Source organism: Notolabrus celidotus, chromosome 13, assembly GCF_009762535.1.
Source record: "Notolabrus celidotus isolate fNotCel1 chromosome 13, fNotCel1.pri, whole genome shotgun sequence".
NCBI lineage: Eukaryota > Metazoa > Chordata > Actinopteri > Labriformes > Labridae > Notolabrus > Notolabrus celidotus.
In genome coordinates, this window is record NC_048284.1 from 28498897 (window position 1) to 28523941 (window position 25045).

The following is a 25045-nucleotide window of genomic DNA, read 5'->3' on the forward strand; positions in this document are numbered from 1 at the left end:
GTTCAATAGTCTAAAGCTCACAAGATCCAGTTAATATAAAATGTTAAAAGTCTTGGATGAAGAGCCAAACATATTACACAACTCAAACTCACACATTTAATCTATTCATCTTGGTTTATTGTAAGGGTTTAAATGTCAAACAAATAAGTGTGGTAAGACAGAAAGATTTCAGGAATCTACCTAAAATTTGCGGGTTTCATTTTAACTTCCCTATTCCTACGAACCGTAAACGCATCGCAACAATCTATTGTTCACTCCCTTTCGCTAACCACGCCCACGCCCGGAGCAGAGAGCAGTGATAGGCTGAATCTGAGTGCTGTGCCGTCATCGCTCGGAGCGCCCATTCATCTCTTCACTTGGGCGTTGGACTCCGCATCTTATTAGCAACAAGGGAAATTTCTCCATTTTGCAGCCCGTCTACAGCGACGCGGATTTTATTAGTTCTCCCTACCTGCCAGCTTTTCCCTGCTATTTTGAAAAATCCTGCACACTCTTCACTGGACTTTGCTCTAAATTTTCCCTGTGAACTTTTTCTTCGTGCACTCAGAGGGAGACAGCACCGAAGAGCTTGAGTTTCAACAAAGAGGCTTGTGGGGTCTTTGTTCGTTTTTTGGATCGGTTGAGTTTCTTTGTTGGAGTGAAAAGCATGGGAGCGCAATTGTCCAAGACAGGAAAGGCTGAAACCGTGGCTGAAAAGCCCGGTGAGGCTGCTGCTTCACCCACCAAGACCAACGGACAGGTAAATGTTATTTTATCATCAGGTTCTTCGCATCCATCAGGAGAGAATCTGCTCGTTGTGGAGGGGTGCTGCGCTCTGAGGGCGCAATCCGTGCGTAAATGTGGATAGATTGAATGGAGGTCTGCTTTTGGAGACTGTACCTCATGATAAAACTTGTTTTAGATTTTAAATAGAGTATAGTTCATGAGCAACAGTTGAGATCGTGTGTTTCTTCCCCTTTTTTCATGAAAATTAGGGCGCTGTATTCGATCAATATTTGAAGGAATTTTGATCCAACAAGGCTTTATTTTTGAAGAGGGGGCGAATTTGGATGTATGTTTATTCATTATCACGTTGAAATTTAAGATTTGAATGAAGTGAAGTGTTTTCTGCTTAATTGGTGAAATTGTAGCAAAAATAATTTGGGGACCGAAATTTGGCACCGTTTTGACTTTGAATGAAGTCACCTCTTGATCTTAATCTGGAATTTGCTGAATAAGACAAGATGCACGACGCCAACAAAGGCTGTGCGCTCGGAGCACCACTCCTTTTGTTACAGATGCTCGATAGAAAGTGGAGATGGCAGCCTGCTATCACACAGGAGGGGAGACGGGGGAGGCTTGGAGACATTAGTGCGCGCCGGCAAGGGAGAGGCTCATGTCGCTCATTTTGATTGTTTGATGTCTGGTGGCGAAAGAAAAATATAATTTTGAACACTATTTCAGATTTTATTCAGTTTTAAGAAATCTGTCTGAACTCTGCTCTCCGTGATCCGCCAGACTAATGAGCATCTGCTGTTTTAATAAGCAGCTGCTTTGCTGTTGGAGCGACTAGGCACCGACCCCTGTCGATGCAGGCGCGGCACTGCGCTCACTCTCGCTGAGACTGTGAATGAAATTAAGGGCAGGGAAATGTGTTAAAGTGAAACTATTTTCTAAGCTTTGAAAGCTGTGTTGTGGTTGATTTATTGTGCGAAGCTGGATGTAAAAATCAAGGCTGAAATAAGAGTCTGCTTATGTGGCTGCTGATCTGACGGTGACTGCTGCCCCTGGTGTCCATCAGTGGCACTGAGTGTTGAAATCCTTCCAGCTCTTTTCATGGCATTAACAGCCCCTGTCTCTTTTTAGGAGAACGGCCATGTTAAGGCCAACGGAGATGCTTCTGCAGCAGCTGAAAATGGCAAAGAGGAGGTGCAGGCCAATGGCAGCGCCACAGCTGAGGAGACTCCCAAGGAGGAGGCAGAGAAAGCAGAGGCTGCTCCCGCTGAGAAGGAGGCTGCTGATGGAGAGAAGGTAGAGGCAGCTCCTGCTGAGGGAGAGGCAAAGGCAGAGGATGGTGCCACGCCTTCAACTAGCACCGAGACCCCAAAGAAGAAGAAGAAGAGGTTCTCCTTCAAGAAGTCGTTCAAGCTGAGCGGCTTCTCTTTCAAGAAGACCAAAAAGGAGACCGGAGAGGGAGCAGAGGCTGAGGAGGCGGCTGCTGCCACAGAGGAGACCAAGGCCGAGGGCGCTGAGGCGGCTGCTAGTGAGGAAGCCAAGCCCGCTGAGGGGGAGGCCGCACCTGCTGCTGAGCAGGCCAAAGAGGAGGCCAAGCCAGAGGCTGCAGCGGCAGAGAAGCCTGCCGAGGTGGCCGCGCCCGCTGAGGAGCCAAAGGCAGAGGAGAAGCCAAAGGCTGAGGAGAAGCCGGCCGAGGAGGCACCCAAAACAGAGGAGGCCGCCCCGGCCCCCCAGGAAGCAGCGTCAGCAGAGGCCCCCGCTGCTGCAGCTGCTGAATAAGTTAGAGAAAAGTCAAAAATTAGAGAAAAAAAGGAGAAAAAAAGATAATCAAAGAACATTTCCCTGTTTGTATGTTGGAGTGATGCCCGGTCGTGGCTTTGAAGAACTTGTCAACAACCAGGGATATTTTAAAGCTTTTCTTTATTTTTGATTTTACATTCCCCCCTTACACAAAACCCATCTTGGTCCATTGTTACTTCCATTCCAACGGGCTGGGGAGGTGGGTGGCTTCAACATGTACAACAGATTAATACATCCACACTCTGCCATATATTTTTTCATCAGTATTAAGTTTTTTTTTTCTTTAAAATTTTATACAAAATGTAAACAAAGTGGTATGGACATGCCCATGGTATGAAGGAGGAGGGGGTGGAGCTGTAAATGAGGGGGAGGGGGGAGTTCAAGGGGGGGGCAGGGGGGCCTGGGAAATGTGCCACAGACTATTATGAAAGAGTAGTCAAAAAACTATGAGACCAACATCTATATACTCCAAACGGTTTACAACACTAAGTCCTTTTTCCAAGAAGACAGCAGTCCCAGAGTTAGCTTTTAGGAAACATATAAACTCATAGGAGCTTCTCACTTCTCATTAGCTGTACCAGTCAGTGATTCAGTAGAAATACAAGTTGTATAGGCTTTATTGTTTATTGTTGGTTACGACCTTAATAAAATGTAAGTATGTATAGGCGGGGTGTTTTTAACTGTGATTATTGTACAAAATGAAAAATCTTGATCTCAAGAAGCACATGAAGTTTGCAGCTCTTTTTTCCACCCGCTCATTTTTGTAAGATAACAACACACACAAAAAAAGTAGTCCTGGAAGACCTTCTCAAGCAATTTTGAAACCAAGCTGTGATAAGTGGAATGGTTTAACTGTTTATATACTGTGGTATGTTTTTTGATTACAGCAGGCAATGCTTTTTCAGTGGTCTTTGACAAAATTTAAGGAATCTATCAGATGCAAATGTTTGTGTAGCATCTTGTCTCTCTATCTCTCTCTCTTTTCCTTTTCCTTTTGTAAATACTGGAGAAGCTTTGACCAGTTTGACTTAGAGATGGAATGTAACTTTGCTTACAAAAAAAATTGCTATTAAACTCCTCTGCTTAAAGGTGTTCTAATTTTCTGTGAGCACACTAAAAGCAAAAATAAATGTGAATAAAATTTGAGCCGCATCTGTCGTTTTTTTGTGTGTCACACACTGCAGCAGTGTCATTTTGATTGGCTGAGCTCTAAGCGGATTAATGACACCCTGTGGTGTTTATTTGTACTACAGCAGCTTCGGGCCTTCAAGACCAAATCCAGGCTGTAAACATTTATTGTGGAATGTGACAGTGACATTTATTGGATTGAAAAGCTTAACTGTAACCTACAAGATGAATTGAAAAGCATGTGAAACCTCAGGCCGGCGTTCTGAAACAATGGAAATCAATCTGCTGCTGTAACAGTACCAAAATGAGGCCAGGGCTTAATGCAAGGCTGTTAAAGGGACATCCTGCATTATTTTAACTTGGGCTGTATTTTGACAGATCTAAAGTATGAATGACTGCAGGGACTTACTGATCTAGAATTACTGCAGTGAATCGTTTCAGCCGGCAACTCTGAGACCGGCTGTAGAGGCAACGGGTCCAGTGAAAGAACGTCCACTAAAAATGCTCCTTTCAGCTGAGATTGTCATTTTAAGTCTGACAACATAAGAGGAAGAATCCTGACAGAGACTGAGTCAAAGCTCTCTAAAGCTCCATTTATAAAAACACTTCACCTTGCAGGACACGGGAGCAGCTGCTCCATGGCGGCCTGGATTGGATGTTTTCTTGTGTTTTGTGACTTACGTGCTCCAGAAGCTTCCCTCTGATGAAGCACTGCACACCACTACAACTTAATAAACCATAGAGGCCTGAAAACATGTCATCTTCAAGGTTATACTTTGGTTTATGTCACTTCAGGCTGTGGGTACGAAGGGAATTAAGAAACAGCTACTTGTGTGTCAAAAAAGGAGCTTCCTGTTCATTGATAGAAGATCTACCTGCCTAGAAACTTCTCAGTATGAGGTTCAGTATAGTTTAGTGCAATCTGAGCCTGTAGGTGATACAAATAAGCTGATATTAACCAGGATCATTTACTCTGACAGATTTAGTTGCAGCCATCACAGTCTGCTTTCAGCCGTGTGTTAAATCTCTTTATCCCTTTAAATTGATATAACACTTGGAATGTAGAAGCATCGCAATGCAGGTTTCTTGTCTCCACTAACAAGTCCCATAGCCTACCACTGACCCAAACAAAAAGTACTGCCATCTTTAATAGACCCGGCCTCTGTTAGTGTGAACTCCAGGTATCGACACTACCTACCCCACCACTCGACCTGTAACGACCCGACTCCCTGACCTCATGGATGGATGGGCAGCAGGCCAACACATCAGCAGGGTTTTCAAGTTGGCGCTTCTCATCGCTGGTGTTTTGACACATAAGGCCCTCGACATCTCGGGGAGGCGACTGAAGAAAACAGATAAACAGACACAAGAGTCTTAAAAAAAGGTGTCAGAAAGAAGACAGGCAAACCAGAGCAAGGGTAGAAACCTGTGACTTTTGCAGCTCTCTTATCTTTTCTTATCCCATCCTGTACATGTGTTAGATGTAATGTCTCAAGAAAAATCTCACCCTGCTTTCTCTAAACAAAACACAAGGCTCTCAACTACAAACACACACTGCCATTTCTACTGGCCAACCATGCATCGCCTGACCTGAGATGCATGCAAACAAATAATGCACACTTCAGTTTGTGCCTTGAGTTGAAGTAAACAAACAATTTGCAGAGCAATGGTATAATGTCACTACATTTTCACACCTTCAGTTTCAGATCTGAAGTTTACTGCCATCACTACAGCACGCCTCTCATCTGTTGACAAGTACAACTGTGACTCATCGACGGAGATAACAGGATGCAGAAGAGGAAGTTATGCCATCTCTTAAAGAGTTTACAACAGTATTTTTGGCCGTGTTTAAGAGGAGCAGAGGTAGAATCTTCTTCATGGTGAGCTTATGATTTTAAATATGCATCTGTCTTAAGGGTACGATGCACAGCAGGTATAGCCTTTAAATTCACATAGAGCTTTCCAACATGTACATGACTCTGCATCTAAAGTCAGATTGTTCCCGCATGAAGCTTTAGCTGGAGGGTGAAGATCAGACGACTGATTCAAAAGCAATACACACTGATCAGCCAGAACATTAACGTGATCACCTGCCTAATACTGCGCAGGCCCCCTCTCATCAGGTCAGGGTCAAATCAGGCCTGATCTGATGAGAACTGGACTCCTCTAGACCTCTAAAAGGTGTGCTGTGGTATCTGTCCCCATGACGTTAGCAGCATTCTTCAAGTCCTCGAAGTTGTGAGGTACAGGAGCCTCCATGGATCAGACTTTCATCCAATAGATGCTGTATGGACTGAGATCTGGGAAATTTGGAGCCCAAATCACCTTGGACAAGTGTTGTGTACCTCAACTTATGATAGGTCCTGACCCCTGTGGTCCGGAAGATGCTCTTACCCTGTCGTCTAACCTTTCGTCCTTGTCAAAGTTATTCACACTCGCCCATTTTTCCTGCTTCCACATGTCAGTTTGAAGGACAACATGTGCTTTTGCAGCCTGACACATCCCACTCACTGACAGTCGCCATTGTAAAGGGATAATCCTTGCTATTCACATCACCTGTCAGTGGTCATGATGATATGACTGATCAAGGCCACCAAGGGTATGTATTTTAGTCATGGACCATGCCTTAATCTGGTGTCAATCATGAACTTTAAGTTGTCCTAAACTGAGTTTTTTTTAATTATTATTATCATAAGATGGAGGAAGATTAGATTACATACTTTATCATTTAAAACCACACTCAACAGAATAGATAGCACATCCAAGTTAATTTAGCATCACATATCAGACATTTTTGAGCATCATCCTACCTCATTCAAAGCTGATGTTGGTCTGGTCCAGAATGAATAATTTCTGCCTGTACAAAAAAATAAATAAATAAGTATATGTCATTAAACTTTTGACCTCTTTAGTCATTTACATCATGTTTCTATTTCAAAGCATCCTCAGAAACTCCAATGAAAATTACAATCTTTTAAAAATTCCTTCAAAGTTATGGCAAAAATACAAATGGTGAAATATATCATATCTTTTTTTAATGTTCAGAAGATGCTTTTCAATTCGGCGTTCCTAAAACACATGTAGACGGCATAATTAGGAAGAAATATTAATTGTACTCATGAACTCGCCTCAGAAACGAGACGAATGCTCATCGAAAAATCCCATTATTTTATAATTGTATCCTCCTTTGTTGGGTTTTCTGTGCGCCGACACATCTGAAAGAAGGTAATAACACTCACATTACATTATAAATTGATTTAAGTTACAGCTACGCAGTTAATGTGAACATCAAATTAATACCATGCCAGCCTGACTAATCACCCCTCCACCTGTGAGCTCAGAACGCCCTCGTGTGGTTGAAAAGGAAATTACACAAGCAGCATCTTACCTGGTGTCTTTCAAAAAGGTTCCACCATAGCTTTCAGGCAAGGTGATCATGAACATTTGCATTTAAAATATAAAGAAAGGTTAGTCATTTTAATTATTTGCCTAAATTTGCGCATTTTTAGCCAGAAGAAGAGCGATTCTCACACACAGGCCAAGCTCCCTCCACAAATGAAAGAGTTAGCACATTCATCCATACCACGGAGACAATCTTTCCGATAGAATATCATAAATGACATATTTACAATACTTTGGGGATGCTTTTCAATTCGGCATACATTAGACATAGGTAGGAAACATACATTAGAAGGTATTTTTCACTTTTACTGTGCAGTTGCTCTAAAAATCTGCTCAAAAACTAGCTTTGGTTAAAGGTCGGTCCGAGGAGAGGTTTGGCCTATTACAGGAATCATCACACAACATGAAAGGTGTCCCGGATTCACCATAAGTAAACATTAATGTGTAAAGTATGGTCAGTTGTGCTTTACAGTATATTTACCCGTGTTAACATCATCTGACCTCCACTTCAAACGTCGTTTCAGACGATATCTGAACGCCCCCATGTGGCCATACTCACACAATGCACTGCCACTTAAAGGACAAGCTGCATTCATCAAAACCAAACAGTGAAATAGTATAAAACGTTTTATTGACAATGCAAAATATTAAAATTTGAACATGTAATCAATATAGGTTTCGTCTACAGGTGTACCAGATGTTTCCTAAAAGCAAGAAAGTCATGGTTTCCTTCAGAAGATCAAGCACATTGGAATAAAATGATTCAAAGGGTATCAAAGGACATATTATGGCATTATTCAAGTGGTGGATTCAAGAAAATCTGCAGATACTACACCAAAGAGGGAACGCGTACATTTCACAAGAGATTTACAAGTAGAAAATGGAGATTCATAATAAATATAATGCTTCTGGCTGTGATTCAGTGAAGAGTTGGATCCTTGAGGCAGAGGACAGCACCGTACGGTTGGGTTTGTTTGTGGATAAGACCGACAATTCAGGCACTGCTTGTCTGCTCTGTCTTCACACTGTCGATGAAACATAACATAACATGAAATGTTAATGTAAAGCAGAGGAGAACATATTCATGACATGATTTGAAGTTCTATGTGTCTTAATGCTCGTATTGGAGATAACTGAAGGAAACAATTCAACCACCGGTTGATTCAGGGTTCATATTTGGTTCCAAAACAGTCAACAACTGTGCACAATTTCAATCTACATTAAAGGAAAACTACAACAACATTCAAGCATTCATTCTGCATTTTGGGGACATTATTGTATGTAAAAACCTGGCCCATATTTTCGTGGTTTATACTTCTGCATTGAATCGACACCATAGTCTATGCTGTAGGCCTGCATAGCTCCTTTCCAACACAGAATCTACAAACATAGCTTGACCTGCACCTCCTCCAAAATATAACTGCATGTCACACCGACGTGGACCGCAAGGCCTGGGATTGGTCCGCTGTACGGCATTATCTGCATTGACAGGACTTACAGAATCACTGCACATCGGGCATACATTTAATCTCCACTGACGTCTCCTCTCTTTTCTTCCCTGTAATCATGTCTGCATGATAAACAACAACATGTATCAGCTCTAAATTAATATAATATGTTCAGAATTGCTGTGAAAAAGCAAGAAGAAACAGATGAACCGACTATCAGAGAGACCACACTGCACTCAAGCGTTTTTGGCTTAGTATTGCTGCGCGATACGGACCCATAAGTACTGCTCACGTTCGCATCAGCCACTGCTGCACTGCAGAAGTATACACCAGGCTCAGCTAACCAATGGACACAAGAATAAGGTCTGTGGGAGATCACTTTGTTTTCTTCATTGGATACAAAAGTGATTTTACTTTGCACAACACAGGAGCTGCTGACGTACTGCACCCTGTTCTGTAAAGCTACGTTCACACATCCACAAAAAACTCCTGATATCGTCCTGTTTGTGAGAACACAGCAGGGATATTTGGGAAAGTTTATTAAGTGGAGTGGGGCGATGATGTTTGCATCATGTGACCAGAGTAAACTCAGAAGAACAACACGTTACAGAGTGGACAAAAGCATCAGAGTTTGAAGGAGGAGAATCATTTTGAAGACAAAGAAAAGCAAAGATGTTTGCATGTCTGTCCTTTAGATGTAGCTCTGATGTTAAGATCACATTTTTAGACATTATACTGTGTGCATGAAAGTCATACAAGACCTGTTATATTTATATTTTTGTTTAATACTATGAAAAAGTGCTGCAGCTTGTGAAAAAACAGACTCACAGTCACATTTTACAACACAAACCTGACGAGAGCAAAAGAGAGCGAGCAGCACCGTTTCATCCAGTTAAAGAGAAAGTGAAGAGCGATCGATCATTCAGAGGAAACAGTGCTGAATCAGATAAATGAGACATTATTTCCTAATTGTTTAACAACGATCAAACTCTAATGAACTTATTGACAAACCCACAACTCTGCACTAATGTGTGAAGGTGTCAGGTTTCATTTGTTTCTGTGCGCTGTGTCTCTGCACTGCTCTCAGTGTGTGTGTGTATATGTCGCGTGTGTGACGTATAAATATGAACAAAGAGGTCCCTCACCTTTTGGAGTCAATCTTCTCAGCGTTGTTGTCTTTAGTTTTCTCCTCCTCTTTGATTTCTACAACACATTTATTTAAAAAAATTAGCAGAATGAATTTAACCTTTGAGGTAGAGTTTCTCACTGTCAAGAATACACACCGATTTTCTTCTCCTCTCCTTCCTTCTTCTCTTCATCAACCCGGGGACGCTTCGCTCCCTTCTTGTGATTGGCCACGTTTCTCCTGCCGCCCTCCCCTTCGTCCTCAGAGTCTGAAAACTCTTCATCACAGGCGATCCTCTTATCTGTGGCTCGGACTGCAATTAAAAACACGCTCGGTGTCAAAAGGTGTAACAGCAAGAAAATTAGAGATGAACACTGAGTCATGCTCCAGGATTCTGCCTGTGGAGTGAAAGGTTTTTCTGTCCCCTGCTGCTGCTAAGTGCTCGTTGAGGGTGGATTCATTCTGGGTCTCCTCCAGGTGATGTAGTTCACATTCAGGGTTGACATCTCTGGCTGGAAATCCACTGTAGTGAAGTGGAGTTTTATAAAAGTTGTTGGGGAAAGTGGACTCACACTTTGCACGTGAACTGTTTGCAATGTGCGATTGAAGCTCATGAATTGTGTGCTCACACTGTCAAGCACGTCCTGAGTGCTCACTCTGTACGAGTTCAAACGGACTGAGCTTTGAATATTGTCTATAAAGTTTCCTTTAAAAACTCTCACACACAGAAGATGAAGTCAGAGAAACAACTAGTTGGACCCTAAATACAAAGGACAGTTATCACCTTTCTGACGTGTCAATGAAAACTGAAAAAGCTGTTGCATTAGATGGCACAGAAGGTCATGATGTCATTTATACACTTTGATGAATCATCCTCTAAACAAGACGTACCGCCGTTGTATTTTTTTAGTTTTGTTCCCTTAAATAACCAGTCTGACTTTACACACTCACACCTGCTCCTTCCAGGGCATGAAGTCAGACTCAGGTGAAACACAAACAGGGCTGGAGTCAAACTGGTGCACAGGGTTTGACTCACTGCGTACTTCCACTAGATCTGTGTCCGGTCTGTCTCTGATCCGCTGCAGTCCGGATCCATGCTCTCTCATCAGTCAAAAACCACCGGCTGCGTTTTCAGAACTGAACATGGAGCAGGATCGCCGGGCAGCTGGAGTTATGTGACTGAAGTTTTCCTGCGGTAATCACTGAATCAACACATATCCTCCTCCTCTCCTCATGTGTAGAGTGTTTTATTCAGAAATAAACTGGATGTTTTCATTTTGTTTTTGATGTCTGACTTCCTGTCCCGCTCCATCAGCTCTGTTGAGTGTGATGCATCATTCTGGCATCTAGCAAAAATAGAAGTCTTGTGTATCTGATCCGGCACGTTGGAACAGAAGATAACACATTGTATAGAACAGAAACCGATCAGATGTGGTTGTGACGGACACAGATCTGATGGAATTTGACCGTCAGCCATAACCCTAACTCTAAAGCCTGATTTATACTTCTACGTCCAATCAACGGCGTAGCCTACACCGGAGGTCCGGGTGGCTCCTGCACCTAGCTCCAAAATGTAACTACGTGTAGAATCAACATGAACCGCAAGCCCTGTGATTGGTCCGCTCGGGGGCATTGTACTTCCCGTATTTACAACACTTCTAGGATCCCTGCACATCTGCTGTGTATTTCATCTCCTCCTCTCTATTCTTCATGTAATCATGTCTGCATGATAAACAGCAACATGTATCAGCTGTAGATTAACATAACACGATCTGAATCACTGTGGAAAAGTAAACAGAGATCGTAGCGGGGCTGGAAGCAGGCGACCGGCTATCAGAGAGACCACAATGCTCTAAAGCGTTTCAGCTGAGAATTGCTGCGCGACACAGACACATCGACACAGAAGTATGTAGTGCTCATGTCCGCGTCAGCCACTGCTGCGTAGGGGAGACGCAGAACCAGCTTTATGTCAGGCATCAGCACCCAGCTCCAGAGGGACTCAAGCTAGAGCTTTCAAGTTTTCAAAATGAGTCTTACTGGACATGCGTTTGTCTGGATCCTCCGTGTCTTCGTCCACAGTGTCGTCTGGGATGGCGTCCTCAGGGATCGCCTGCATCTGCACTCCAGGAGCGTGAGGTAGCATCCGGAGGTTCTCAAACAGTCGCTGCCTGAACAGTCACACAAAGACACGACTGTCAGGAAACTGAGGAGTCATTTCAATAACTACTAACTGAACCACTTCTACATGGATAAAGGAAAGCAGTTTCACTTCTGTCTAATGACTGTACGTACTTGATCTTGTCCATGTACTCGTGTGTGTTCTGGTTGGTCATGTTGGAGGGGCTGATGTGCAGCTTGAAGTCAGGCCCAAAGTACTCAAAGTAGTCGTTGTAAGGCAGCTCTGCAACAGAAACATCACAGAGAGGAGTGAGCAAACACTGCTGGAGGGATTTATAGACCGCAGAGTGTTCAATCATCACTCTTTGGATGAATACAAATCAGCGATAACACACGTGAATATGATTTACTGAGGCTTTCTAACACACACTGATTCACACTGCAAGGGGGGATGGATTGAACAAGTTAGAGGTCACTTAAAGTCCCCAAATTCCATTAGGAGAACTGCTGGTCCATTGGACAGGCTGTGATTACAACCACCTCTCTTTGTGTCACACAGACTCAGTGGAGGAGAGAGAGCGCTGAATCAGCCTGCTGTGAGGAGAGGTACTGATCAGGCTGTCCTTCTCTGGAGGAGGAGTTCTATCATTTTTCCCTTGAAAAAAAAAACTAACTCCGAATACCCCGTCAGCTCCACCCGCCGTCCCCCATCATCACAGGATACAGAGGAAGTGAACGAGAGGCTCGGGACAGTTTACAGTTCGAATGTGATCTGACTACACTAACTTTAAAGTAGGTTGTGCACTGTAGGGTTGGAAATTTGTAAAAAGGCCCAAAATAAGCACCTGTCACATGTCACTGTAGTTCTGCACATGGATAGCAGCTCATCCCTGAACTCTCCACACTAAAGTAAAGTCAGACACCTCCTCCTAATCCTCCTCCTCCTCCTCCTCCTCCTGCTCGCACACTACTTAAAGGTGACATTTCATGCAAAATTGACTTTTTAATGGTTCTTTACCTGAAATATGTTTCCCTGGCATGTCTACAAACCCCCCGAGAATGAAAAAAATCCATTCTGCCCCTGTTTTGATTTCTACACCTTTCTGTAAATGTGTGTGAAACGAGCCGTTTCAGACTTCCGTGTTTTTGTTACGTGACAACAATATCCGGTCTGTCACAGAGTCAGAGCTCGGAGCTTGTTCAGCCCATAGACTGTATAAAATAATACTGAATCCCCCCTCCGTTTTTCATTACCTGCACAAATGTGTGGTAACAAGTAGCTTAGGAGGGAGGCATGCTAGTTGTAGGCTGTCTTAATAAACACAAAGGTCGGTTTTACTCCCCACGTCTGCAGATTTTAAGATCTAGTGGATGATTTTTATTTGTCATGGATAAGTGCTAGCGCTAATTAGCATAGCCACATAGCTACATGTTCATAGCTGTAGCTGTAGCTGCGTACCAAGACACACGTCTACATACTGATAAATAAAACAACAAGAAACACAGAATCTGTGACCAATCGTTCAGAAAGGTCCTGCTGCAGGCGCCTCTCTGTCAGGATCAGATTCTGGATCAGATTCAGAGAGTTGAAGTAACGTGATCTCTGAGCAGCCGTGTATATTCAGGCAACATGTAAACATTAGATCAACGTGCTGGAGAGCCGAGGCACATCCACTTCCGGAGGGGGCGTGGTCAGAGGGAAAACAGACTGTTCTGAAGAGGACTGAAGAAGAGGGATTTTCAGGCATGCCTAAATCTGATTTCAAAGTGTTTTTTTGAGCATAAACTTTAAAGACATGTTTTGGGAACCTCTTAGACCAATATATATTGATGAAAAAAGCGTGATATGTCACCTTTAATGCATGGTATCATAAGCACAGTTTGGGGACTTGTTTGCCTGCCTATACTCAATGCATCATTCGAACATTGTTCTTGTCTTTGTTTATGCAAAAGGTACAAGGATCTGTTTAGCCGAAGTGCATTCCATTTTCATTTGACAGTTTTAAAAAAAAAAAAAAAAAACTCTAAACTAATTAACTTTTCTATTTTGAGATGTGTTCAAAATAAGGAAAGGGTCAGGGTTCTTGACTACTACTTGTCAAGAACTACTACGACCATAGGCTGTATTTGAAACCGCCTGCTACATACTACCTATGAATGCAGCATGCAGTATGTACTTTTTATGTACTACATACTGCGTTTGAAGGTAGTATGTAGTATGACTGTTCTGTTCGATCTGTTTTGCAGGATGCTGGGTCAGGCTTCACTGGTTTTTGGTTTTGGAAAGCATGAAGTGCTTGTTCACATATTACATACTGAATTTATGCCAAATCAGTATGTACTGCTAGTAAGGGGTTCGAAACAGCCTCACTGTGACACGACCATGGTTCAGTTTTTATTTTGGTGATGGAGTTCAACCTCCTGACATGTCTGCGTTAAGATGTTCAAAACGTTGAAATGTTTAGGGGGGTACATTAGAATCAATTATTTTCTGATCTGCAAGTTGTTTAATCTTTAATTAGACCTTAAACATTTGTTTAAAAGATTTTTACACTCAACGTCATCTAGTCTCAAGGACTTTCTCTTTCCCTAATGCCAGAGGATGCTTCTCACTGCAGTTATCGGTTCACCATGAGAAAAAGGAAGTTGTAAGGTATTCTTGTGAGGAAACAAGAAGCAGAATTGTGGGGTAGGAAAAATGATTCACGATCAGAAGTTTGTATCATCTCTGACTCTCATAATTCAAAACTTTGTTTCATTCCTGGGATAAACTGACTGTGCTTTCAGGATTTGATCGTGTCTCTAAGTGAAATAAAGCTAATTAAAGACAGAGACGTTGAAAAGTTCAGGACTTCATCCAGGCCTGAGAGGATAGGCTGAGTCAGTGGTGTGGAGGGAGGTTTGCTGATATATCCTCTATCGCTTCTTACAACAAAGACAGGCTTCAACCTTGACCCTCAGTGACATCATGATACAAAATCAGAGACCAACCATCAGGGATGTCTGTGTCCAGAGCGACAGCCGTCTCGTAGGTCCAGCAGCGGGCCACGTTGCGGATGGTGTACCCTCCTCCTCCCAGCATGAGCAGCGGCAGGTTGAAGGACTTCATGTACTCCACACATTTGGCATGACCTGGAAAAACGAGAGGAGAACCATGAAACTCCAAGCACAATTATAACCCCTGTTTATAGAGCATCGTAATCTGTGTGTGTTTACCGCGGATGGTGAGGTTGAAGCAGCCGAGGCGGTCTCCTGACAGAGAGTCTGCACCACATTGGAGGACCACAGCGCTGGGCTGGTACATTTCCATCACTTTGGCCATCACCTGCAGGAACACAGCACAGATAATCACTCAGAGGGGGGGGGGGGTGTTAATGAGCGGGTTCATCTGCCTTGGAGCTTTCTGTGGTATAAAAATAAGTCTCCAGCTATCACCACAGCCCCTTATTAACCCCGAACATATTAAAAAATATAAAAGATCTCCTTCAAGTCTGAAAACCTCTCTCAGATTGTCAGTCGCAAACGCTAGGAAGATAGATTACTAACTCAGAAGTGCAGTAATGTTCATGTCGAGGTATCGTACTCACAGGTTTGAAAATTTGCTCATATGACTCATCATCGATACCATCACGCAGCGGGAAGTTGACGGCGTAATATTTGCCTTTTCCAGCTCCGATATCCTGAACAGAGACAGAAAGAGACGCAACGTTGTTCTCCAATTTCAGGCTAGGTCTGCAGCGTGTCTGAAATAAGGAAGCGAGGGCTGAGGCTTAGACTCACCCTGAGGTCTCCGGTTCCAGGGAAGTACTCTCCATATTTATGGAAGGACACGGTCATGACCCTGTCTGTGGTGTAGAAAGCCTCCTCCACTCCGTCTCCATGGTGGATGTCTATGTCGATGTACAGCACCCTCTGGTGGTACCTGGAGAGACCGACAACCCAGGCTATAGTTTGGCTGAGACTTTGTAACAGAAACATCCTTCATATCAGGGTTCCACAATGTTCCTTCAATGAGGAACACTCCTGTGGTTTATTCAGTCGGTTGTGTTTACGTACACGTGGTCAGGCATTATATAAAGTTTGTGGAGCTGTTGGTGAGACGTACTTGAGCAGCTCCAGGATGGCCAGCACGATGTCATTGACGTAGCAGAATCCGGAGGCTTCAGACTTCTTTGCGTGGTGAAGTCCTCCAGCCCAGTTCACCGCGATGTCAGTCTGCTGGCGGTTTAATTTCACTGAACCAGCTGCAGACGGCAAAATTAAAGTTTGGTTTGGTTATGTTTAGGACTTTTCCCCGCCCCCCCAGTATAATGGTCGCCCCCCTTAGAAGTTCAGTATATTGTATTTTCTATTTAGCACAAGATTACAGCAGAGGTAATTCAGGGTTACCTCTTTTATAGACCAGGTCTTAAACTTTTTCTTTTATTAAACAGACCAAACATATTGATGTTATTTATCTTATTTACATGATGGGATGTCATTATGCTCATCTGCTCTCTGTATCGTGCATGGCAGAGTTTCTCCCCGATGCGCACACAGACACACAAACACATGCGCTCACATACACACATCACAGCACAATGATACGATAAATGTTCATCAACAACTCGATTTTTCAAGACGAAAACGAGTCTATGACGAGCTTAAGTGCATCACTGATAATACAAACTCAGGTGAAAACTTAAGAAGGGCCGTCGGACATTAAGAGTTCATATTTTCCCCGCTGTGCGTCTAATCTTTAGAAATTAAAACTGCATTCCTGTGACAGGCTGAGTTATTATTGGAGGGGCTCAGTGTTAGCTTGGTCTCTACCTGCAGCAGGTGTGCTGTGTGAACCAGTCTGCTCTTCATTGAGGATTATTACCCCCCAGTTTGCGTTAGTGACAAAAACACAACTCGGAGACGTCTGTTTAATATTTGATGTTTACCGTTTTAGCCGCTCTCATCGTAAAAAAAAGCTCTGCATCTAGAGCTTGATTTATCCAGTTTGGTGAAACATCAGACACATTTAGTAGGTTTGGATAAACTCCTTAGCATCAAAGAAGGCCGTGAGCTGACTGTCTAGAGCGCCTGTCACTGCAGGTGCCTTCAGGGACCGTCGTAAAAGTGCAATGCAGACCTGTATTTTTCGTTCATAGCATTTTTTATTTGAATCAAGAGAATCAGATATAGTGGTCACCTGAAGACTGTTTTCTTTTGACTTTTTTGCTAGATTATTTAACTTAAGATATTACATAAGCAAAAGTGTTGAAAGAGTGAAATGTTGCCAATTTTAACACTTGGTAAAACCCTGATACCGATATCTGATCGACTACATGAATTATCTAAAAATAGATAGATTGTCATGGCAAAGTCTGTCCGACATCTTCTCTAGATGTGTGCAAAAACTCGACATGTGTGTGTATTTAGAATGCAGTTATTAGTTATTTTTTAGGTGAGGAAGTCATCTATTTGTCAGTGCATCCCTTTTTTTATTACTTACCAGCAGATCCTCCAGCAGAGAGTTGGCAGAACTCAAACAATCCGTCAAACACAGGACAGTCCTCTCCGACATTGACTGCAAGATTAAAACAATAACTGATCAGGATTTAAGCTGAATCTGTGTTAACGTGTGTTTTTATGGCAGCTTAATGGCTGAACAACTGCTGCAAATATTTCACAGGTGAGAAAATAATGAGCCTCAATGTTACGTGCATACAAAGAGCTGACGGAGCACTTACAGCGCTGCATCTGCTTGCTGAACTCGGACATGTTGTCAGGCCGGATTGATCGCAGAAACTTGATGTAGTCGTCACTGTGATATTTTGTCATCTCCTCTCCGGTGGCTTTGTGTGGTCTCTGAAAGACGAAACAAAGCTTCTGGTTGAAAACTGAGGGGAGAGAAGATGACGTCTACAGCTGACATTCATGTTTCAATAAGAGCTCACAGGTTCTGTTAGTGCAGCACAGAAACAACACAGGAGGTGGTTCAGTCAGTCAGTCAGAGGTCACACACTTACATAGATCTCCATTTTCCTGTAGAGTCCATAGTTCAGGAGCAGGTTGTGAGTCATCCGGATACGATGTGGTTTCATTGGATGTCCTTGTCCATAGTAATAATTTCCGATGTCACCTGCCAAGAGAAACAGAACCTGTTAGAAACATGCTCTCAAGATTAAGTGTTTGCATGTGTCACATCCTGTAAACATAGTCAATATATCAGTGTAGGATACTGATATGATTGCATAAATGTGACAAAAGTTTCATTTAAAAAACCATACCCGTGTTCTGGTTTAACGAGTGACCCTGTTAACTTGTGATTTTCAGCTGAATGGGTCTGTGTTGTCTCATGCACTCATCAGATCGTCTGTAATAACTAAACAAAGACGCGTCCACGAGGACTCTCTCTGTGTTCAACAGTTGTTCCAACGATAATCACAGACACACCAGCTGAAAGTCTACAGTTAACAAAGTAACTCTTTAAACCACAACACCGGCCCACACGTCTCTATTTCTGTGTCTCAAACAAGCGTGACGGATACGGCCCTGGTGGTGAAGCTTTCAGCAGTGTGTCTGCCCCCTGGTGGCTGGCTGCAGTATAGGTCAAAAAATCTATTAGAGATTAAAAAACTGGGTTTTACTTCCGGGTTTCCTTTGATTCACAGCTGCCATAGATGGAAACTTCAAAGGACACACAGCATCTTGTGACGTTACGCTGTAGGACGGAGCTCGTTACAATGGCTACACAGGCTCTGGCTGCACAATGGCGGCACCCAGGAGTGGGATTTTTTTGGCTTCAGAACTGTACAACGGGAAGAGGCGGAGCAACGCTGTCCATTTTTATTTACTATGGTCTATGGTCTCAAACATCGGAGCCAGCTGAGAGGCTGTCTTCTAGTGAAAAGACCAAGCAGGGAATTGTAGCCTATGCGAAAATAATAAAAACTGCAGTTCATCGAGTGTCCACTTGAGGCTGGCTCCAGAAGTACCAGTAACCACATACACACCAATTCATAAAAGCCGATCTTTACAGCAGAAACAAACATTTTTACAGCCTGGTTAAAAAAGACAAGTCTGGATAGCTACTTTCTCGATCGGCACACACTGTAGGAGGAGTTACATTTTTCATAATGCTGAAATTTCGAAGATATTAAGATTACGAGTTTTCCATTATGAGAGGCACAGCTGACTTGATTGAGAGGCGGGAACACTGCCTCTTTACGTAGCACTAGCTCCACAGAAGTTTGGTTGAGTTCAGCATTTCCAATATGGCTGCCGTCGAAGATTGGCTTCAAAACAGCTCTTCAGAAACAGATGGGTCACGTCACAGATACTACGTCCATTACAGTCTATGGATGTGAGTGTGTGTGTATGTTGACTGATATGAGCACATTGTTATTTAACAATTGATAATGTTATTGATAATGACTGAGTATTATTCAATTTAGCATCGGCTCACAATCTTCAATAACACACTAGATTTCTCCTGTTATCAACAAGTCCCATCAAACACCCGAGTATGCAGTGTACATCTCTATGTCTCTTTATTCATTCTGACTTCTCTCGTCTGTCTGTAGCTTTCTGACACAGAACCATTGTTTCCTCCTCAGGACAGGAATCCTTTAAATCAAGTAATACAACAAAAACAAGTCATCAGTGTGCAGCTGTTTTTAGAGCTTGTTAATGTTTATTACTGAACTTCTTTTGTATTTTATGACACCGGTGGTAAAACTTCATTACTATTGTCAATAAAATCTGTTAACATTGTAATTATAATGGCTGCTTAAACACTATGACAGTTACTGTTATTACAACCACCAACATCACAGATGAAGCTCTCACTCATTATTATTTATGTGGTGTTTTTATTGCCTGTTATTGAATATGAAAGCTAAACACTTCCTTATTCTACTGACTCCAGAGTCCATCCATGATAGGAGTGAGGGGACTCAGGAGCACAGATAAGTCCATCATATCTGGGATCAGGGACTATATCAGATATTTTCTTGGACTTAAATGCCACACATGAATCCATACATTTTAAAATAATCCATCAAGTTCATCTGAGGCCAAGATAATCCAGTAAATACAACCCTTCCTGTGAGACATATCAAACTAAACCAGATTATTTTAACATCAATTCATCGTGAGACAATCATAATATTCAGCATAGGGCTGGGCGATAAAACGATAACGCTAATTATGGGGATATTATTTACTCAATATAACAAATGTATGATGAAACGTTGATATATTTAAACCTGTAATTAAACCCCCCAACCACTGGAAAGGGAGGGGGCAGGAGTAAGCCTTAAACGCTAGTTGCCATCCAACATTAGACAGAGGAAGAAGGCGGCTTTGAACAGCCAATCATGTCGCAGGGTAAGAGGTAGGCGGGGCTTAAAGACGTTTGGAGCAGAATGTAAACACAGCTGAAATGAAGCCAAGAAAGACCACTAAACTTCATTAGTTAAATATTTGGCTATTTACTAGAATACTAAGTCCAAGATACAAGCTAACAGACTGTCTGGTTTCTTTAACTTTCATTCAGGAGAAAAAAAATCTGCCTTTAAAATGATTTGAAATAATGATTTGATATTTATCGTGAAATTATATTGACTGATATGAAAAAGTTACGGTCATAACATCTTTTTCAATATCGCCCAGCTGTAATTCCGCCTCCTGTTTACAAGATATCTTAAGTTTCAACAGCAAATTAGCCCTCTTTTTAGCTAAAATCATGCAGCACTAGTCCATATGACAACATGTTGAAAACATCAGTGTGTGCATGGAAAACAGAAGGGAGTCTAATGCAAAGAGGACTGGAACACTGGAGGGACACTGGAGGCAGTTCAACTTTGCAATGAAACACCACTGAAGAACACCACATGGCTGGACATAAAGATGTTCTTTAAAGGTGACAAATCATGCAAAATGGACTTTTTAATGGTTCTCTACCTGAAATATGTGTCCCTGGCATGTCTACAGACCCCCTGAGAATGAACAAAATCCATTCTGCCCCTGTTCTGATTTCTCCACCTTTCTGTAAATGTGTGTGAAACGAGCCGTTTCAGACTTCCGTGTTTTTGTTACGTAACAACAATATCCGGTCTGTCACGGAGTCAGAGCTCGGAGCTTGTTCAGCCCATAGACTGTATAAAATAATACTGAATCCCCCCTCCGTTTTTCATTACCTGCACAAATGTGTGCTAACAAGGAGCTTAGGAGGGAGGCATGCTAGTTGTAGGCTGTCTTAATAAACACAAAGGTCGGTTTTACTCCCCACGTCTGCAGATTTGAAGATCTAGTGGATGATTTTTATGTATCATGGATAAGTGCTAGCGCTAGTTAGCATAGCTACATAGCTACATGTCGTAGCTGTAGCTGTGTACCAAGACACACGTCGACATACTGACAAATAAAACAACAAGAAACACTAAATCTATGACCAATCCTTCAGAAAAGGTCCCGCTGCCTTTCTGGCAGAGGTCAGTTTTACTCCCCAGGCCTGCAGATTTGAAGATCTAGTGGATGATTTTTATTTATCATAGATAAGTGCTAGCGCTAGTTAGCATAGCCACATAGCTACATGTTCGTAGCTGTGTACCAAGACACACGTCAACATACTGACAAATAAAACACTAAAAGAAACACTAAATCTGTGACCAATCGTTCAGAAAGGTCCTGCTACAGGCGCCTCTCCGTCAGGATCAGATTCTGGATCAGATTCAGAGGGTTGAAGTAACGTGATCTCTGAGCAGCCGTGTATATTCAGCCAACATGTAAACATTAGATCAACGTGCTGGAGAGCCGAGGCACATCCACTTCCTGGGGGGCGTGGTCAGAGAGAAAACAGAGTGTTCTGAGGAGGACTGAAGAAGAGGGTTCTTCAGGCATGCCAAAATCTGATTTCAAAGTGGTTTTTTTTAGCATAAACTTTAAAGACATGTTTTGGGGACCTCTTAGACCAATATATATTGATGAAAAAAGCATGATATGTCACCTTTAATAGAGTGGTGAGCACAAACTATTTGATGTGCTACTAAGCAACTCTGTGTGTGTGTGTGTGCGTGTGTGTGTGTATAGAGTGTGTGGGTGTTTTTCACCAGTGGAAGCATTTTATGATAGAAGATAACACTCTTTCCAGATTTACTCCACCTCTCCAACCTTACAGATGTTGAAACCGAGTATTAAAACATGCTCTGTGTACTCTGACAATGCAAATCCAGAGAGTAACAGTGTGAAATAAAGTGAATATATACTTGGAGCATTATTTGAGAGAGGATTTTAACCTATTAAGATATACTTCTCCTGAAATCTTTAGTCAAACTTTCACAACAGAGCACCAAAACTTGCTCATCTCATTCTTACAGTAACCTTAGTAGTATTTAAAAAAAACATAAGCTACAGTAGCATTTTTCAACTAAGCAACGAAATTTGACAGAACACCGTCTGTATGATATAAACGTCATCCCCCTGTCTGCTCTGGCATGTGAATCTTCTGGAAGTATTCAAGATAGCTGACTGGGCTTTGAGCCTCCTCGCCAACAGCTACAGAGTTCCCACCTGTCAATCACATCAGCTGTGCCTCTCATTGGAAAACTTGTAATCTTAATATCTTTTTGAAATTGCTGCATTATGAAAAAATTCATCCCCTGTACAGTGTGTGCCGATCAAGAAATGAGCTATCCAGACAATACTTGTTTTTTTGTACCAGGCTGTACACATGTTTATTTCTGATGTAAAGATCGGCTTTTTTGAATTGGTGTGTATGTGGTTTCCGGTACTTCCGGAGCCAGCCTCAAGTGCAGACTCAAGAAACTGCATGTTTTAACACTAACATATTGACTTCAATTCTCGCGGCCGGACGTTGCTGCTTGGTTTGAGTTCATTTGAAATATAGACCTATTTAAGAGTCATAGGTATTTGTTGTTTTCTCCCATTCGTGAATGAGAGTGTTGAATATCACTTCAGAAGGAGGAAAGAGTGCATCTGATAAATACAACTTTCAGCATGTGACTTAAAACATAGTTATCAAAACCCCTAGAATTAATCTAAGGCTCTAAAGACTTTGGACTTACTGGATGTTTGATCAATATAACATGTTGACTCCATGATGTCACTTTTAGGAGCAGGAAGTCAGCAAGCTCACCATACATGTGACTTTTTATGTCCCCATTGACTTAAACCACATAGTTTAAACATGACATGAGTGATCCCTCTGAGGGAGGATGTGGGCACACTTTGCTGGGTCAGGGCTGTCTCCTGGACTGTGACTCTGCTCATCTGGACTCATCAGGGAGGCGGAAACACACATTCCACAGAGTTACATCAATCAGGCCTGAGCACATTGTGAGGGAGATAGTTACACAATTTGCTTTGTTGCTTCATAAATATAACTTTGACTGCCTCAGTGTGGCGTTTGCTCTTATTCCTGCGTGTTAATCTGGGTAAATATGTTAATAAGGTGCACAAAGCCGGCTGTAATTAGTGCTCAGACAATAATGAGAGTCAATGTGAGGATTACTGTGTTAATCTGACGCATTCCTCGTTCATCTATCCCTACCTCGCCTTCATGATACACACTAGTTAACTCTATGTCACATAAAGGGACTCGTAAGTTTATCTTTATGTTCTGTTAACCAGTAAAGTGACACTAGTTAACACTACTGAGGCCATTCAAGGAAGCTAGCTCAAGCTAAGCTAACAAGCACAGGCTACAGAACAAGCTAGCCGGCTCGCGTTAGCATGCCAGACTCTGGATCCGGATCCTCATCCAGACCCTCAGGATGTCCCACACATGGTCCCATACCGTCATAGTAGTAGCAGACTTTCTTCTTGGTGCCGCCCGCAGTCGTGTAAGCCATGTTCGGAGCACTTTCTCAAGAAGTTGGTTGAATTTGGCCTCAGTGGATGGACGAGAGGATGGACGGCATCAACACGGAGGAACACACGACGAGCCGAGCGGTGCTCAAGGGGAGGCGCGACCGTCTGCAGCGGGGCGGGGCGGTTATAAAGTGGCCCAGTGACCCAGACCATAGACTCTATAGAGTGTATGTCACAGACAGGGCAACAGTAAAAAACAAAAAAGCTAATGTTTAAAATTAATGATTTAGTAAGTTATTACAAGTGGAATAGGGTTCAAAAATAAGTAATAAAGATTTCTCAATTTTTTATTTTATAATTAACCAGAAACAAAACCCATTGAGATCAACCAAGCGGCAACCTCCGGTCTCAAATATGAGTCCAAGTGCTAAAAACTGCAGTTCAATGAGGATCTGCTTGAGGCTTGATCCGGAAGTACCAGAAACCACATACACACCCATTCAAACAAGCCAATCTTTACAGCAGAAATAAACATGTTTACAGCCTGGTACAAAAGACGAGTGTAGTCTGGATAGCTCATTTCTTGATCAGCACACACTTTCCGGGATGAATTTTTTTCTAACGCGGCAATTCCGAAGATATTGAGATTACGAGTCTTCCAATGAGAGGCACAGCTGACTTGATTGACAGGCTGGAACACTGTAGCTGTTGGCTAGGAGGCTCAAAGCCTGCCTCTTTTCATCACACTAGCTCGACAGCAGCAATGGCTGCCGCCAAAGATTGGCCTCAAAACAGGGCTTCAGAAACAGATGGGTGACGTCATCGATACTATGTCCATATTTTATACAGTCTATGATAATAACCTATAAATAATGACAACTCCAAATGTTTCCCTTTGTTTTAGTGCCAAAAAGTACAAGTAGATTCTGTAAATGTTCACATTTCATTAACTATATTTTTTACAAAAACAGCTGTTGTATTTTTTGTCATGATGAGTTGGGTCAAATATTATATTCTTTAAGCACTGAAACCTTTTTGTGAACACACCAAACACACAGCACACATTCACCTGACAGAGTGAAATGAAAAACAGATAGATTATAATAATGAAAAGAAGGTAAACTTGACTGTCATGGACCCCCCCAGCTCCAATATGAACAGTTTGCTTTCTGGACAGTGTTGTGAGCAGGGGTGTAGTGCTAGTGTTAGTAGTGACAGAGTGTACCTGTAACACCTGCACATGTATGGTAAGCACGCGCACAATATGTGGCCCCTTTCAAAAATTGTTGATCCACTGTTCAAATGTGAGAAATTTACATAAACGTAAACTTTAGTGCTAAATGGATTATGAAGCACTCCAAAAAGTCTTCATGAATTTCAACCGGATTATGCAAACTACAAATCTATTATCCCACTTTGGGGAAAAAAGTCCTGGAATGCTGTTCTGGTTCTGGTGTGCTCTGTCAGCACTATGATTTTATGCAACCCCCAGAGGACAAATTTG

General features: G+C 42.4%; 2 protein-coding genes and 1 long non-coding RNA gene across 3 annotated transcripts; 1 reads left to right on the plus strand and 2 right to left on the minus strand.

The window, feature by feature from the left end:
• The first annotated feature begins 338 nt into the window (after positions 1 to 338).
• Positions 339 to 3660, plus strand: marcksa (myristoylated alanine-rich protein kinase C substrate a). The gene is made up of 2 exons (XM_034699066.1): positions 339 to 739; positions 1846 to 3660. Exons 1-2 carry the CDS (start codon positions 647 to 649, stop codon positions 2491 to 2493), a joined length of 741 nt encoding a protein of 246 aa, XP_034554957.1. The 5' UTR covers positions 339 to 646; the 3' UTR covers positions 2494 to 3660.
• Positions 2618 to 6501, minus strand: LOC117823824. Its single transcript, XR_004633501.1, has 2 exons — positions 6453 to 6501; positions 2618 to 4984 (listed from the first exon to the last, which is right to left on the minus strand). It is a non-coding gene; the product is annotated as an uncharacterized LOC117823824 (long non-coding RNA).
• Positions 6502 to 7658: 1157 nt separating this feature from the next.
• LOC117823822 (histone deacetylase 2) lies at positions 7659 to 23699 on the minus strand. The gene is made up of 14 exons (XM_034699065.1): positions 23528 to 23699; positions 17736 to 17848; positions 17457 to 17574; positions 17219 to 17293; positions 15842 to 15980; positions 15517 to 15658; positions 15324 to 15416; positions 14953 to 15061; positions 14728 to 14868; positions 11911 to 12019; positions 11656 to 11786; positions 9776 to 9931; positions 9638 to 9695; positions 7659 to 8069 (listed from the first exon to the last, which is right to left on the minus strand). The coding sequence occupies exons 1-14, from the start codon at positions 23580 to 23582 to the stop codon at positions 8039 to 8041; spliced, it is 1470 nt and encodes a 489-aa protein (XP_034554956.1). The 5' UTR covers positions 23583 to 23699; the 3' UTR covers positions 7659 to 8038.
• Between the last annotated feature and the right edge of the window lie 1346 nt (positions 23700 to 25045).

Coding starts and splice junctions, on each gene's coding strand:
- LOC117823822 (XM_034699065.1), bottom strand. CDS start 23,582: ATGGCTTACACGACTGCGGGCGGCACCAAGAAGAAAGTCTGCTACTAC. Junction 15,062..15,323: donor ATGAGCAAATTTTCAAACCT/GTGAGTACGATA, acceptor GTGTTCCTGCAG/GTGATGGCCAAAGTGATGGA. Junction 11,787..11,910: donor GAGTACATGGACAAGATCAA/GTACGTACAGTC, acceptor GTGACTGTTCAG/GCAGCGACTGTTTGAGAACC.
- marcksa (XM_034699066.1), top strand. CDS start 647: ATGGGAGCGCAATTGTCCAAGACAGGAAAGGCTGAAACCGTGGCTGAA. Junction 740..1,845: donor CCACCAAGACCAACGGACAG/GTAAATGTTATT, acceptor GTCTCTTTTTAG/GAGAACGGCCATGTTAAGGC.